The sequence below is a fragment of the Bos grunniens genome, chromosome X, assembly GCF_055505025.1.
Source record: "Bos grunniens cultivar Pamir isolate PY7600 chromosome X, Bosgru_T2T1.0, whole genome shotgun sequence".
Lineage (NCBI taxonomy): Eukaryota > Metazoa > Chordata > Mammalia > Artiodactyla > Bovidae > Bos > Bos grunniens.
In genome coordinates this window covers 106,970,498-106,987,610 of record NC_141194.1, presented here as the reverse complement: position 1 = coordinate 106,987,610, position 17,113 = coordinate 106,970,498, and the positions used below count along the sequence as shown (strand labels likewise).

Below are 17,113 nucleotides of genomic sequence, written 5' to 3'. Positions count from 1 at the left end.
TACACCGTTGAACTTTGAGAGCACTCGAGTAAGAGGAAATGAAATGATGGCAGTCTGTTGCCCTTGCTGCAACAGAGTTTCTTTACAAAGTTGCACTGAATTTGTCAAGACACTGTGCAACCCAGCAGAGCCTTGCTGCTCACTCTTCATGCCTAGTCCCTACCTTCAGTGCAATTAGATGCATATTTGTGTTTCATGTCGTATGTGACTTCTGTTTCCTCATTTGGCAGTGATGCTAAAACGTAAATACATAACATGTTTCCCAGTATGCCAAGGGGAGCACAAAGGAGTAAGGCACCAGGCACGAAACAGAAAGTTCTGGCCTGAAGTTGGAGGATGGGCAAATCCCCCATGACCTCTTCTGTTCCCTGTAGCCTCCCCCCACCTTTGTTTGGAGGAGGAATAGATGGGGAAACAGTGGAAACAGTGTCAGACTTTATTTTGGGGGGCTCCAAAATCATTGTAGATGGTGATTGCAGCCATGAAATTAAAAGACACTTACTCCCTGGAAGGAAAGTTATGACCAACCTAGATAGCATATTCAAAAGCAGAGACATTACTTTGCCATCTAGTGAAGGCTATGATTTTTCCAGTAGTCATGTATGGATGTGAAAGTTGGACTGTGAAGAAAGCTGAGTGCCGAAGTATTGATGCTTTTGAACTGTGGTGTTGGAGAAGACTCTTGAGAGTCCCTTGGACTGCAAGGAGTTCCAACCAGTCCATTCTAAAGGAGATCAGTCCTGGGTGTTCTTTGGAAGGAATGATGCTAAAGCTGAAACTCCAGTACTTTGGCCACCTCATGTGAAGAGTTGACTCATTGGAAAAGACTCTGATGCTGGGAGGGATTGGGGGCAGGAAGAAAAGGGGACGACAGAGGATGAGATGGCTGGATGGCATCACAGACTCGATGGACATGAGTTTGAATGAACTCTGGGAGTTGGTGATGGACAGGGAGGCCTGGCGTGCTGCAGTTTATGGGGTTGCAAAGAGTCGGACATGACTGAGTGACTGAACTGAACTGAACTGAACTGTAGGGGTTGATTCCTCTTCATCTCAGAACCAAGCCTAAAGGGGCTGTATTGTGGCTTCTCACATAGAGTGTTTGGTTCTGTCTCTGGTAACCATAGGTAGGCAGCACATCATGTGTACCCTGGCCAGTAACTCCATTAAATGCTTTTGTGTATTAGCACTTCTCATCCCCAGACCAACTGTGTGGCAGAGGTACTCTGAGCGTAACCACTTTATAGAGAAGAAAACTTGGACCAAGCAGATAACTTGCCCAAGGTCACGACAGCTAGATATTAGAGTCTGCACTTGAATTCAGGCAGTTCTGGGCCACTCTGACTCAGGAATCCTAAATTCCTGCTAACTTGGTTCAAAAGGGAAATAAAAGCAGGCTTTTCATTGGGAGTTTCTGAATGTGGGCTTTACCAGCCATCACAACACTTTATTTCTTTCATTCCTTTTCCTTAGACATCACTAGCGGTCAATCATTCACACTGCTCTTTATGTGTTACTTGTCTCTCTCCTCTGGTGGGCTGTAAATGCCAATGGGGGCAGAGTCTTTGTCTTGGCTGGCAAAGTTAGAACAGTCCCGTGCACATAGTAGGTGTAAGAGAAAGTATCTATATAGACATAAGTAGACATATATGTCTATATCTGCATGCCTGCACATGTGCCCAAATGCATATGTAAGTATACGTATATATATTTGTTATGCATATATATGTGTATATTTGTTGAGTGAATAAACAGTGATGAATGCAGAGTTGTGGCTGAGGGCCATGAAGAAGCTGTGTGTAGACTATCTGCAGATTTTTAGGCCAAGAATGATTGCTTTATTTTGCCCTTAGTTGATTCAACACTTCACTCTTGGAACATTGGCCTTCTTCCCCAGACGTTGTTTATAGCTTGGGGAAATGGTCTTCTCCATCAGTACAAACACCAGCTGTGATTTTCATCTTCTGTTTGGCTTCTTAGATGCCATCTGAGAAACTGTGTTCTAGCCATTCTTAAACATTCTGCTGGGAAACGATTTGTCCTGCAGATTCCATGGAGAGTGGCTGTCGCACCCCCTCCTCCGCACAGCCCTCCCCCTCCAGCTCCCTTCTCACCAACCCTGCTGTCTGCTCCCTGCCAAGAGATGACCTGAGCACTAGTACTGTAGCCACTGAGGAAACCAGAAGTGAGTCAGAGTTGTTCTTGCTTCCTGATTATCTGATTCTATCCAACTGCGAGACGGGAAGACTGCACCACGCCAGGTATGCCTCTGCGCCCGGCCTCCTCCATTGGCAGAACCCACACTGCTTCCTCTTGCAGCCTCTGTGACTGCCATGCCCTCGCTGCAAATCAGGCTGTTTAGCTGTAGCATCTTCTAGTGGGTGTATCTCTGCTCCCCTCGCTTCCTGCTGCCGCCAGGGCAGGGCCAGATCCCTATCAACCACTATCAAGGCCGAAGCATGTGGTACACCAAACAGAATGACTCAGGCATTTTGGCGTTGTGGCTTTCATTTCTAACCTTGCATTTTCATTTGTATCTTCCACTTAGATGATGAGAAAAATCAACAAACCTTTTTTTTTTTCCCCCCTACATCAAGGGGTTGCTGTCACTGAGGGGTGTGGAGGGAATGTCACTATAAAAGTTAAAAAAAAAAAATGGCAACATTAGAGTAGGGGGCATGATGGCAGCATGGCCTTTTTTCCCCCACAGCGTGGCTTTGCAGTGGGTGGGTGGCTTTCTCCTTCAAACTTCTGCCAAAGGTGTAGCAGTACCAACAGCCGCTGTGGGGACTTGTGACCTTTCAGTCAAGTGTCTGTGCTTTTCTTCCCTCAGTCTCCCCACCAGATGTGACAGCTGGTCAAACTCAGAGCGCTCACTGGAGCAGGCTTCCTTTGACGACGTCTTTGTGGACTGCCCACAGCCGCCACCCTCTGGGAGCCTGGCCTGCCCTTCACACCCTGGGAACGGGTCTCAGGAGGCCCCCTCCATGAGGCCCCAGGCCACCCTGATCTGGATGAAAGATGTCAATGGCCCATCCAGGGACCACTTTGCTTTACCACTGGGGGAAACTTCCTTAAATTCTTGGTTTGATCAAAACCAAGCTTCCTTGCCCTATGGGGTAAAAGAACTAGACGTGATGTCTAACATACCCCCTCCTCGCCCCCCTAAGCCGAGCCATCTCTCTGAATGGTGGCACAAGGAGCAGTTCCTGTGCAGAGGGCCCAGTAGCCTCAAGAAGCCAGAAGGCACTGTGGTGCCCAGAAGAATCTCCCTTTCTGGTTTAGACGACATGAGGACCTGGAAAGGTAAGTGCTGGATGATGCTAAACTTCAGGTACTGACAGCAGCCGGCTCCTCTTTGCTTTGTGTTTCCATGTCAGCGTCCTTTCCTCAGGCCATTCTGGTGTCCTAGCGGGGTCAGGCCCTAGGTGGAAGTGCACATCCGGAAACCCCCCGCCCCAATCCCAGCATCCCCCTGCTCATCTCTGTCTGCAGACTGGAAGATATCCTTGGTCCCTGTAGATGCTGAAAAAACTCAGATTCCTGGTGCCCTAGCCATGCCCCTGCCCATGTGATGGCCTCCCCTCCTGAGACCAGGCTCCTGGTGTTCATTTGGAGCCACTCAGGGACCACTTGGTACAGAAGGTAGTGTCTTTGGCTTCTGCGGAGGGAGGAGAGCAGAGCTCTTGTCTTCTGCTGCTGCTGCTAAGTCACTTCAGTCGTGTCCAACTCTGTGTGACCCCATAGACGGCAGCCCACCAGGCTCCCCCGTCCCTGGGATTCTCCAGGCAAGAGCACTGGAGTGGGTTGCCATTTCCTTCTCCAATGCATGAAAGTGAAAAGTGAAAGTGAAGTCGCTGAGTTGTGTCCGACTCAGCGACCCCATGGACTGCAGCCTACCAGGCTCCTCTGCCCATGGGATTTTCCAGGCAAGAGTACTGGAGTGGGGTGCCATTGCCTTCTCCATCTTGTCTTCTAGTTGTCAACAATTCCATCAGCCTCATCCTTCATGCCACCTGACGTGTTCTTTCCAACTTCTCCCCAGCTAAGCTGAAGTGCTTTTGGCCAAGCTATCACCATCGAGGTGACGCTAACCTAGCCATCTCAGCTCGGTCCATTGCCATGCCCTCCTGGAGCCCCCTTTGGCCTTTTTCTGGAAATCTATTGATTCCCATGGGGTTCTGTGCACACTCTCTGTCTCCTTCTCTCCTGCTATACCTCCATCCAAATGTTGTGTTCTTTTGCATGAAAGTAAACAGAGGCTAAAACTCTTTGCCATGAAGTGATGGGACCAGATGCCGTGATCTTAGTTTTCTGAAGGTGGAGCTTAAGCCAACTTATTTTATTGGAAGGAAGAGTGGAAACGAAAGCACTTAAGTGGATCTTTTGCTGCAACTTATTGGAAAGGTAAAGATCATTACCTTATAGAAAAGGTAAAGATAAAGGTAAGGACATTCACGTCTCGCCTTGGTGGCCAGGGAAGTCACCCTCCCTGAGGCTGGCTCTCATTGTCACTGTGTTCCAAGGTGTGCTCGTCAAACAGAGACTGAAATGCCATACTGAGAGACCCCATCTTGGGCAGGTTGGTGTCATGGTCACCGAGTTTGTTGAAGGATCTCCCCTCTTATTCAGGTGATGAGTCTTGGTGAAATGATGCAAGCAGAAGTTGTGTTGTCAGTGGTCAGTTGGCATGGTTCCAGTAGGGACTGATGCACCCTTTTTTTCAAGGGTGTAGCACACATTCTATTGCATTCTGCCTCTTGCTCTCTCAGTCATCATGGTTTAATTTCTTGATGTCATGAGGATTTCGGGATTCAGCCACCTCATTGGTTCTTCCCAAACAGTGTCGAACAGGAAGCCACCACGGCTCTCAGTGAAGAGTGTCTGGCTAACTGGGAGGTTTGTTTTGAAAATCAGTTGAAATGAGTATCCACCACATTGTTGGTTCCAGCACATAATAGGTGTTTAATATTTTTCTGTGTCACATCTATCCTATTAAATATTTTCATGACTGGATAAGGAAATCATTATGACTAACAGTTTATGTCAACCCAAATGTCTTCTTCAAGTAATGTGGAATCTTGTATTCAGTACATTGATCTGATCTTTACTTTGAGGAAATGTAATATGTAAATCTGAGCCACACTCAGCTCCCAGTCTTGTTTTTGCTGACTGTATACAGCTTCTCCATCTTTGGCTGCAAAGAATATAATCAATCTGATTTCGGTGTTGACCATCTGGTGATGTCCATGTGTAGAGTCTTCTCTTGTGTTGTTGGAAGAGGGTGTTTGCTATGACCAGTGTGTTCTCTTGGCAAAGCTATATTAGCCTTTGCCCTGCTTCATTCCATATTTTAAGGCCAAATTTGCCTGTTACCCCAGGTGTTTCTTGACTTCCTACTTTTGCATTCCAGTCCCCTATAATGAAAAGGACATCTTTTTTGGGTGTTAGTTCTAAAAGGTCTTGCAGGTCTTCATACAACCATTCAACTTCAGCTTCTTCAGTGTTACTGGTTGGGGCATAGACTTGGATTACTGTGATATTGAATGGTTTGCCTTGGAAACGAACAGAGATCATGCTGTCATTTTTGAGAATGCATCCAAGTACTGCATTTAGGACTCTTTTGTTGACCATGATGGCTACTCCATTTCTTCTAAGGGATTCCTGCCTGCAGTAGTAGATATAATGGTCATCTGAGTTAAATTCACCCATTCCAGTCCATTTTAGTTTGCTGATTCCTAGAATGTCGACGTTCACTCTTGCCATCTCCTGTTTGATTACTTCCAATTTGCCTTGATTCATGGACCTAACATTCCAGGTTCCTATGCAATATTGCTCTTTACAGCATCAGACCTTGCTTCTATCACCAGTCACATCCACAGCTGGGTATTGTTTTTGCTTTGGCTCCATCCCTTCATTCTTTCTGGAGTTATTTCTCCACTGATCTCCAGTAGCATATTGGGCACCTACCGACCCGGGGAGTTCCTCTTTCAGTATCCTTTCATATTGTTCATGGGGTTTTCAAGGCAAGAATACTGAAGTTGTTTGCCATTCCCTTCTCCAGTGGGCCACAATATACAAGGCTGTATATTGTCACCCTGCTTATTTAACTTATACGCAGAGTACATCTTGAGAAATACTGGGCTGGAAGAAGCACAAGCTGGAATCTAGATTGCCAGGAGAAATATCAATAACCTGAGATAGGCAGATGACACCACCCTTATGGCAGAAAGTGAAAAGGAACTCAAAATCCTCTTGATGAAAGTGAAAGAGGAGAGTGAAAAAGTTGGCTTAAAGCTCAACATTCAGAAAACGAAGATCATGGCATCTGGCCCCCTCACTTCATGAGTAATAGATGGGGAAACAGTGGAAACAGTGTCAGGCTTTATTTTTTGGGGCTCCAAAATCACTGCAGATGGTGATTGCAGCCATGCAATTAAAACACGCTTACTCCTTGGAAGGAAAGTTATGACCAACCTAGATAGCATATTCAAAAGCAGAGACGTTAGTTTGCCAACAAAGGTCCATCTAGTGAAGGCTATGGTTTTTCCAGTAGTCGTGTATGGATGTGAGAGCTGGACTGTGAAGAAAGCTGAGTGCTGAAGAATTGATGCTTTTGAACTGTGGTGTAGGAGAAGACTCTTGAGAGTCCCTTGGACTGCAAGGAGTTCCAAACAGTCCATTCTAAAGGAGATCAGTCCTGGGTGTTCTTGGAAGGACTCATGCAAAAACTGAAACTCCAATACTTTGGCCACCTGATGTGAAGAGTTGACTCATTGGAAAAGACTCTGATGCTGGGAGGGATTGAGGGCAGGAGGAGAAGGGGATGACAGAGGATGAGATGGCTGGATGGCATCACCGACTCGATGGACATGGGTTTGGGTGAATTCCAGGAGTTGGTGATGGACAGGGAAGCCTGGCGTGCTGCAATTCATGGGGTCGCAAAGAGTTGGACACACGACTGAGTGACTGAACTGAACTGAACTGACTGAATATGTAAATGTGCAAAATCTTCATGTGATTTTGAAAACAACCCCTCCTCTCCCCCAAATGTGGAGAACACATACATATCTGTCAACACACCCCTGTAATGAATTATACCTCCTGTACTAGGCCGACTGGTTCTCAGATCCTGTACATAGCACTTTATCTCCATGTTTATTTGATCCCTACTTCATTATCTAGTATTTTACTATAGTTTCTGTACATATTTTTCTTACTTGAATGATGCACTATCTTTTATATTTCACACTAGGAACTGTGTTTATGGCTTTAAAGGTTATATTAGAAACCAGTACAATATTGTAAAGTAATTAGCCTCTAATAAAAATAAATAAATTTTTAAAAAGTAATTATCTTTAAAAAATCTAAATAAACTATCTTTAACTCTCTTAATTTCCCCACCCCGGATCCCTTAAAAAGATTTAAAATACAACTGTATTATTGGAAATTTCACACATTTACAAAAGTAGGAGACTGTGGTATGATGAACTCCCATATATCCATCCCCCAGTTCAGTTCAGTCACTCGGTCGTGTCGGACTCTTTGTGACCCCATTGACTGCAGCATGCCAGGCTTCCCTGTCCTCCACTATCTCCCAGAGTTTGCTCAAACTCATGTCGATCAAGTTGGTGATGCCATCCAACTATCTCATCCTCTGTCATCCCCTTCTCCTGCCTTCAGTCTTTCCCAGTATCAGGGTCTTTTCTGATGAGTCGGTTCTTCGCATCAGGTGGCCAAAGTATTGGAGCTTCAGCTTCAGCTTCAGTCTTTCCAAGGAATATTCAGGGTTGATTGCCTTTAGGATTGATTGGTTTGATCTTGCAGTCCAAGGGACTCTCATGAGTCTTCTCCAATACCACAGTTCAAAAGCATCAACTCTTCAGCAGTCAGCTTTCTTTATGGTCCAAGTCTCACATCCACACATGACTACTAGAAAAACCATAGTTTTGACTATACAGACCTTTGTTAGCAAAGTAATGTCTCTGCTTTTTAATATGCTACCTAGGTTTGTCATAGCTTTTCTTCCAAGGAGCAAGTGTCTTTTAATTTCGTGGCTGCAGCGATTTTGGAGCACAAGAAAATAAATATTTCCATTGTTTCCCCATGTATTTGCCATGAAGTGATGAGACTGGATTCCACGATCTTAGTTTTTTGAATATTGAGTTTTAAGCCAGGTTTTTCACTCTCTTCTTTTCACTTTCATCAAGAGGCTCTTTAGTTCCTCTTCACTTCCGCCATAAGAGTGGTGTCATCTGCGTATCTGAGATTATTGATATTTCTCCTAGCAATCTTGATTCCAGCTTGTGCTTCATTCAGCCTGGCATTTCTCATGATGTACTCTGCATATAAGTTAAATAAGCAGGGTGACAGCCTTGACATACTACTCCTTTCTCACTTTGGAACTGATCCATTGTTCCATGTCCTTTTCTAACTGTTGCTTCTTTATTTATTTATTTAAATTGGAGGCTAATTACTTTACAATATTGTATTGGTTTTTCCATACATCGACATGAATCCACCCGGGCGTACACTTGTTCCCCATCCTGACTCTCCCTCCCACATCCCTCCTCATCCCATCCCTCTGGGTCATCCAAGTGCACCAGCCCCAAGCATCCTGTATCATGCATCAAACCTGGACTGGTGATTTGTGTCACATATGATAATATACATGTTTCAATGCCATTCTCCCATACCATCCCACCCTCCCCCTCTCCACAGAGTCCAAAAGACTGTTCTATACATCTATGTCTATTATGCTGTCTCGCATATCGGGTTATTGTTACCATCTCTCTAAATTCCATATATATGCGTTAGTATACTGTATTGGTGTTTTTCTTTCTGGCTTACTTCACTCTGTATAATAGGCTCCAGTTTCATCCACCTCATTAGAACTGATTCAAATGTAATCTTTTTAATGGCTGAGTAATACTCCATTGTGTATATGTACCACAGCTTTCTTATCCATTTGTCTGCTGATGGACATCTAGGTTGCTTCCATGTCCTGGCTATTATAAACAGTGCTGTGATGAACATTGGGGTACACGTGACTCTTTCAATTCTGGTTTCCTCAGTGTGTATGCCCAGCAGTGGGATTGCTGTGTCATATGCAGTTCTATTTCCAGTTTTTTAAGGAATCTCCACAGTGTTCCATCTGGACCAGGGCTTTTGTTTGCTGGAAGATTTCTGATTACATCTTCAATTTCCATGCTTGTGATGAGTCTGTTAATTTTCTATTTCTTCCTGGTTCAGTTTTGGAAAGTTGTACTTTTCTAAGAATTTGTCCATTGCTTCCAAGTTGTCCATTTTATTTGCATATAGTTGCTGATAATAGTCTCTTATGATCCTTTGTATTTCTGTGTTGTATGTGGTGATCTCTCCATTTTCATTTCTAATTTTATTGATTTGATTTTTCTTCCTTTGTTTCTTGCTGAGTTTGGTTAATGGTTTGTCAATTTTTTTTATCCTCTCAAAGAACCAGCTTTTGGCTTTGTTGATTTTTGCTGTGGTCTATTTTGTTTCTTTTGCATTTATTTCTGCTCTAATTTTTAAGATTTCTTTCCTTCTACTAACCCTGGGGTTCTTCATTTCTTCCTTTTCTAGTTGCTTTAGGTGTAGAGTTAGGTTCTTTATTTGACGTTTTTCTTGTTTCTTGAGATATGCCTGTATTGCTATGAACCTTCCCCTTAGCACTGCTTTTACAGTGTCCCACAGGTTTTGGGTTGTTGTGTTTTCATTTTCATTTGTTTCTGTGCATATTTTGATTCTCTTTTGATTTCTTCTGTGATTTGTGGGTTATTCAGCAGCGTGTTGTTCACCCTCCATATGTTGCAATTTTTAATAGTTTTTCTCCTGTAATTGAGATCTAATCTTACTGCATTGTGGTCAGAAAAGATGCTTGGAATGATTTCAATTTTTCTGAATTTACCAAAGCTAGATTTATGGCCCAGGATGTGATCTATCCTGGAGAAGGTTCCGTGAAATTCATTGTTTTGCGGTGAAATGTCCTATAGATATCAATCAGGTCTAACTGGTCTATTGTATCATTTAAAGTTTGTGTTTCCTTGTTAATTTTCTGTTTAGTTGATCTATCCATAAGTGTGAGTGGGGTATTAAAGTCTCCCACTATTATTGTGTTATTGTTAATTTCCTCTTTCATACTTGTTAGCATTTGTCTTACATATTGTGGTGCTCCTGTGTTGGGTGCATATATATTTATAATTGTTATATCTTCTTCTTGGATTGATCCTTTGATCATTATGTAGTGTCCTTCTTTGTCTCTTTTCACAGCCTTTGTTTTAAAGTCTATTGTATCTGATATGAGTATTGCTACTCCTGCTTTCTTTTTGTCTCTATTTGCGTGGAATATCTATTTCCAGGCTTTCACTTTCAGTCTGTATGTGTACCTTGTTTTGAGGTGGGTCTCTTGTAGACAACATATATAGGGGTCTTGTTTTTGTATCCATTGAGCCAGTCTTTGTCTTTTGTTTGGGGCATTCAACCCATTTACATTTAAGGTAATTATTGATAAGTATGATCCCATTGCCATTTGCTTTATTGTTTTGGGTTTGAGTTTATACACCCTTTCTGTGTTCCCTGTCTAGAGAAGATCCTTTAGCATTTGTTGGAGAGCTGGTTTGGTGGTGCTGAATTCTCTCAGCTTTCACTTGTCTGTAAAGCTTTTGATTTCTCCTTCATATTTGAATGAGATCCTTGCTGGGTACAGTAATCTTGGCTGTAGGTTATTTTATTTCATCACTGTATGTCCTGCCATTCCCTCCTGGCCTGGAGAGTTTCTATTGAAAGATCAGCAGTTATCCTTATGAGAATCCCCTTGTGTGTTATTTGTTGCTTTTCCCTTGCTGCTTTTAATATTTGTTCTTTGTGTTTGATCTTTGTTAATTTGATTAATATGTGTCTTGGGGTGTTTCACCTTGGGTTTATCCTGTCTGGGACTCTCTGGGTTTCTTGGATTTAGGTGATTGTTTCCTTCCCCATTTTAGGGAAGTTTTCAACTATTATCTCAAGTATTTCCTCATGGTTTTTCTTTTTGTCTTCTTCTTCTGGGATTCCTATGATTTGAATGTTGGGGCATTTAACTTTGTCCCAGAGGTCTCTTAGATTGTTCTCATTCCTTTTAATTCATTTTTCCTTTTTCCCCTCTCTTTCATTTATTTCTACCATTCCATATTCTACATCACTTATCCTATCTTCTGCCTCCGTTATTCTACTGTTGGTTCCCTCCAGAGTGTTTTTTTTATCTCATTTATTGCATTATTAATTATATATTGACTCTTTTTTATTTGTTCTAGGTCCTTGTTAAACCTTTCTGCATCTTCTCAATCCTTGTCTCCAGGCTAATTATCTGTAACTCCATTTTGTTTTCAAGATTTTGGATCATTTTCACTATCATTATTTGGAATTCTTTATCAGGTAGATTCCCTATCTCTTCCTCTTTTGTTTGGTTTGGTGGGCATTTGTCCTGTTCCTTTACCTGCTGGGTATTCCTCTGCCTTTTCATCTTGTTTATATTGCTGTGTTAGGGTGGCCTTTCCGTATTCTGGCAGTTTGTGGAGTTATCTTTATTGTGGAGTTTCCTCTCTGTGGGTGGGTTTGGACAGGTGCCTTGTCAAGGTTTCCTGGTTAGGGAAGCTTGTGTCGGTGTTCTGGTGGGTGGAGCTGGATTTTTTCCTCTGGAGTGCAATGAAGTTTCTAGTAATGAGTTATGAGATGTCAGTGGGTTTGGAGTGACTTTGTGCAGACTGTATATTGAAGCTCAGGGCTATTTTCCTGTGTTGCTGGAGAATTTGCATGGTATGTCTTGCTCTGGAACTTGTTGGCCCTTGGGTGGTGCTTGGTTTCAGTGTAGATATGGATGCATTTGATGAGCTCCTATTGATTAATGTTCCCTGGAGTCAGGAGTTCTCTTGTGTTCTCCAGATTTGGACTTAAGCCTCCTGCTTCTGGTTTTCAGTATTATTTTTACAGTAGCCACAAGACTTGTCCATCTATATAGCACCGTTGATAAAACATCTAGGTTAAAGATGAAAAGTTTCTCCACAGTGAGGGGCACCCAGAGAGGTGCACAGAGTTACATGGAGAAGAGAAGATGGAGGAGGGAAATAGAGGTGACCAGGATGAGATGAGGAGGAATCAAAAGAGGAGAGAGCGAGCTAGCCAGTAATCACTTCCTCATGTGTGCTCCACAGTCTGGACTGCTCAGAGATGTTCACGGAATTATACCGAGAAGAGAAGAAGGAGGAAGGAGACAGAGGTGGCCAGGAGGATTAAGAGGGGAATCAAAAGGAGAGAGATAGATCCAGCCAATAATCAGTTCCCTAAGTGTTCTCCACCATCCGGAACACACAAAGAGATTCACAGAGTTTGGTAGAGAGGAGAAGGGCGAGGGAGGAGATAGAGCCGACCTGGTGGAGAAAAAGGAGAGTCCAAAGGGGGAGAGAGCAGTCAAGCCAGTAATCTCGCTCCCAAGTAAAAATGGGTACTGAAGATTGGGTTCTTAAAGGTAGAAAATTGATAACAAATACCAAAAAGCAGAAATTAAAAATCTAGAGGTTGTATTTTCAAAAATACAATATTAAAGAAAAAAAAGTCACAGAAATTATAAAATATATATATGAAGTTTGCTTTAAAAAATTGGGTCTTTTTTTGCGAAGTAATAGTAGGTTATAAAAATGAAAATTAAAGGAGTAATCGAGGACTTAAAAATTAAGAAAATTAAAGAATGATAATAGTATGTCAATTCATTTTCAGATAGTTCCTTGATCCGGCTTATACTTCTCAAGATCTATAGGTCCCTTCCTATGTAGTCGATACTAACTACAGGGTTTTAATCTATTGCACCTGTCACTTCCAAGATGGTTCCTTCTGTTTTTAGCTTCTTCTGTTTGCTGGCCTCTTCAGTGTTTAATTTCCACCCTAGCACAAGGGGGTGGTGGTGGACACTTTTTTAGGCTCACTTGTTCAGCCATGCCGTGGGGAGGGAGGAACACTGCAAACAAATAACACTGGCATGTGCTCACAGTGTCTCAGCCACACTGGGTTTTTCCCCGCTCACGGCGTGTGTGCTTTCCTTGTCTACACTGCTTAGGCTCTAGGTTGCTCTGCTGGGAACTGTTTGAGGCCGGCCCTGGGTTAAATGCACTTCCCAGGTCTAAGCTGCTCAGGTTCAGGTACTCGGGTACTCCTCAGAGGCGCAGACTTGGTTGGGCCTGCGTTTTGGGCCTGCATTTTGGGCCTGCGTTTTGTGCCCTTCCCAGGTCCTAGCAGCTCAGATGACCAGGTGTTTGGCGAGTGCGGTCGCTGTGACTTGTCACCTCCCCAGTCTCTGCCGCTTGGTTTTCTGGGTGTACAACCAGCGCACCTTCTCAGGCAGATTTTGACTGTCCAGAATCCCAAGAAGTATTGGTTAGCAACAAGCCTGCTTGCAGTTTGGTAGATAATGCCTCTCTGGGGCCACAATTGCCCCCTTCTGGCTCTGGCTGCCCTCACCTGCATGTCTCCGGAGGGGGATGGGCCGGTCCGCAGCCGGCTAGCTCTACTCAGTCCTTTGTTCTGTGAGCAGGCCTGGTGGTGTCTTAGGTTAGGGCTTTTCGCAGGGTAGCTGTCCCACAATCTGGTTTCCTATCTCAAGTTAGTTCCCTCAGATTGCCCTTGGGGCATTCAGGCCCCGTCCTTAGTCTAAGCAATGCAGCCCGCGCCTCCCTGCCCAGCCCCCGCTTGCTAGTGGCGGATGGAGGCGTCTGCACTGCTTCTCCGCAGGGAGTTACCGTTAGGCACGTAAACCTGTGGGTTTTAATTATTTATTTTTCCTCCCGGTTATGTTGCCCTCTATGTTTCCAGGGCTCACCACAGACTCGCCAGTGGTATTTGGAAACTTCTCTCTTTTTTAAGACTCCCTTCCTGGGACGGATCTCCATCCCTACCTCTTTTGTCTCTCTTTGTATCTTTTATATTTTTTACTACCTCCTTTCGAAGACAATGGGCTGATTCTCTGGGTGCCTGATATCCTCTGCCGGCATTCAGAAATTGTTTTGTGAAATTTACTCAGTGTTCAAATGTTCTTTTGATGAATTTATGGGGGATAAATTGGTCTCCCCATCCTATTCCTCTGCCATCTGTCTTTAAAAATTTTTTTTAATATTTATTTATTTGGTTGTGCCAGATCTTAGTTGTGGCATGTAAACTCTTACTTGCAGCATGTGGGATCTAGTTCCCTGACCAGGAATTGAACCCATGCCCCACTGCCTTTGGAACGTGGAGTCTTAGCCACTGGACCAACAGGGAAGTCCCTAACTGTTGCTTCTTGACCTGCATACAGATTTCTCAGGAGGAAGGTCACGTGATCTGGTATTCTCATTTCTTGAAGAATTTTCCACAATTTGTTGTGACCCACACACTCAAAGGCTTTAGCATAGTCAATTAAGCAGAAGTAGATGTTTTTCTGGAATTCTCTTGCTTTTTCTATGATCCAATGGCTGTTAGCAATTTGGTTGCAAAATTGGTTCCTCTGCCTTTTCTAAATCCAGCTTGTTCATCTGGAAGTTCTCAGTTCACATACTGTTGAAGGCTGGCTTGGAGAATTTTTAGCATTACTTTACTAGTGTGCAAAATGAGTGCCATTGTGTGTTAGTTTGAACATTCTTTTGCATTGCCTTTCTTTGAGATTGGAATGAAAACTGAGCTTTTCCTGGCCTGTGGCCACTGCTGAGTTTTCTAAATTTGCTGGCATATTGAGTGTACTTTCACAGCATCATCTTTTAGGATTTGAAATAGCTCACCTGGAATTCTACCACCTCCACTAGCTTTCTTCATAGTGATGCTTCCTAAGGCCCACTTGACTTTGCACTCCAGGATGTCTGGTTCTGGGTGAGTGATCACACCATCGTGGTTATCTGGGTCATGAAGATCTTTTTGGTGTAGTTCTTGTGTGTATTCTTGCCACCTCTTCTTAATATCTTCTGCTTCTGTTAGGTCCATACCGTTTCTGTCCTTTATTGTGCTCATCTTTGCATGACATGTTCTCTTGGTATCTCTAATTTTCTTGAAGAGATCGCTAGTCTTTCTCATTCTGTTGTTTTCCTCTATTTCTTTGCCTTGATCACTTAAGAAGGCTTTCTTATCTCCTGCGCCAGGTTTAACAGTTACTAAGTTTTGTTTCCTGACTTACTTTGCTGCTTAAATATAAAATATGACATGTCTATAGTGTTTCTGTTCCTTAAAGTTTTCAATTTCAAGTGATTAATCAGCAATCTCTTAAACAAAACACATTCCTCAGTTTAAATTTTTATTAATTTTTTTTATTTTTGGAGTGCATGAATTCTTACTGGGAAAAGTTAAACAATGCAGAAGTACATACTACATCTTCTTTTTAAAGCATAAATGAAATCTGAATATATTTACTGTAATGTAATTCGTTATCCTGATATCATGGCACCACTATGCTTGTCTGCCTCTAATCTGTTTCCCACACTGCAGTCAAGTGATCTCTTAAAAAATTTAAATCAGATAGTCAGTTCCTTGCTAAAAAACCAATCTAATGACTTCTCTGCACTAGGAATAAAATGTAAATTTCTTACCATAGTGTACAAGGCCCACTGTGATCTGCCTTGCCTATATCCTTTATCTTTCTTTTATTTTTCTTCTGCTTTTATTGAGATGTAATTGACATACAACACTGTGTAAGTTTAAGGAACACAGCATGATTTGACTTATATACATCATGAAATGATGACCACAAATTTTGTGAGCATCTATCATCTCATATAGATATAACATTACAAAAATAGAAGCAAATCTTCCTTCTGATGAGAACTCTAAGGATTTACTCTTGTAACAACTGTCATATATAACATGCAGCACTGTTAATTCTATTTATCTTGTCATGCATTACTTCCCAAATATGTATTTATCTTACAACTGGAAGTTTGTACTTTTTGACTGCCTTCATCCAGTTCTTTTTCTCCCCATTCCACACTTTCAGCTACTACCTATTTTTGGCCTCATCTCACAGGCTTGTTCCCGGGATCTTAGTTCCCTGATCAGGGACTGAACCTGCATCCTGAGCAGTGAAATCACAGAGTCCTAACCACTGAACAACCAGGGAATTATCCTTATTATTTTATTTGTGTCTATAGTTTTTAATGGCTTTTAGTGAAGTCTTGCATATCTCATTAATATATTCCCATGTATTTGTTATTTTTCATGTTATTGTCAATGATATTTTACTTAAAAAATTTTTTGCTATTGCATAAAAATAAATTTTGGTTTTTATATCTACCTTTTCTTTTTTTTACTATTTATTTATTTGGAAGTGCTAGGTCTTAGTTGTGGCATGTGGTATGTCATTCCCCTACTGGGATCAAAACCTAGGCACCCTGCATTGGGAGTCTTAGCCACTGGGCCACCAGGGAAGTCCCCTATCTTTTCTAAATGTATATTTACTTACATTTTTCTTTATAACATGCAAATACTAAAAACTGTTTTTTCTAACATCTGTATCTTTCATTTTCTTTTTCTCATGTCACTGCTTGGGCTAGGAAGGCCAGGATATCTTTGAATAGTACTGTTAATAACTGGGATCCTTGTCTTATTCCTGGTCTCACCTGGAAAACTTCTGTGTTTCACTGTTGTAATGTGGTTTGCAGGAAACTTGTAGATACTGTTCATTGGATTAAGTACATTCTCTGATATTCCTACTTTGCTAAATGTTATTTTTTTAAATCATCAAGGGGTATTGAAATTGTTGAAATATTTTATGACCATGTGATTTTTCTCCTTTATCCTGTTAACATGAAGAACTTCACTGGCCAATTTTTTTTGAATTACAGTTGATTATTTATAATATTATATTAGTTTCCCTTTCAAGTGTATAACACAGTGATTCAGTATTTTTACAGATTGTTTTTGTTGTTTAGTTGCTCAGTTGTGTCTGACCCTTTATCATAGTATCTTTTATATGTTACACCATAGTTTCTATACACATTTTTTCTCCTTAGTGATTCACTGTCTTTTATGTTTTGAGTTAGGAACTGGGTAAAAAGAGTTGGAGACAACTTAGTGACTGAAAAACAACAATATTTCACTGTATATATGT

At 42.2% G+C, this 17,113-nt stretch overlaps 1 protein-coding gene across 3 annotated transcripts in view; it reads left to right on the top strand.

Annotated features, from left to right (window-relative positions):
- GAB3 (GRB2 associated binding protein 3) overlaps positions 1 to 17,113 on the top strand; it is an 85,866-nt gene that overhangs the window by 30,525 nt on the left and 38,228 nt on the right. For 2 of the 3 annotated variants that reach the window (XM_086385886.1, XM_086385885.1), the window contains exons 3-4: positions 2,048 to 2,261; positions 2,834 to 3,306. In XM_086385886.1, the coding sequence (XP_086242012.1) occupies positions 2,048 to 2,261; positions 2,834 to 3,306 (687 nt within the window). Of the gene's footprint in view, positions 1 to 1,980; positions 2,262 to 2,833; positions 3,307 to 17,113 lie in introns of all 3 variants that reach the window. The other variant, XM_086385887.1, reaches the window with a different exon arrangement.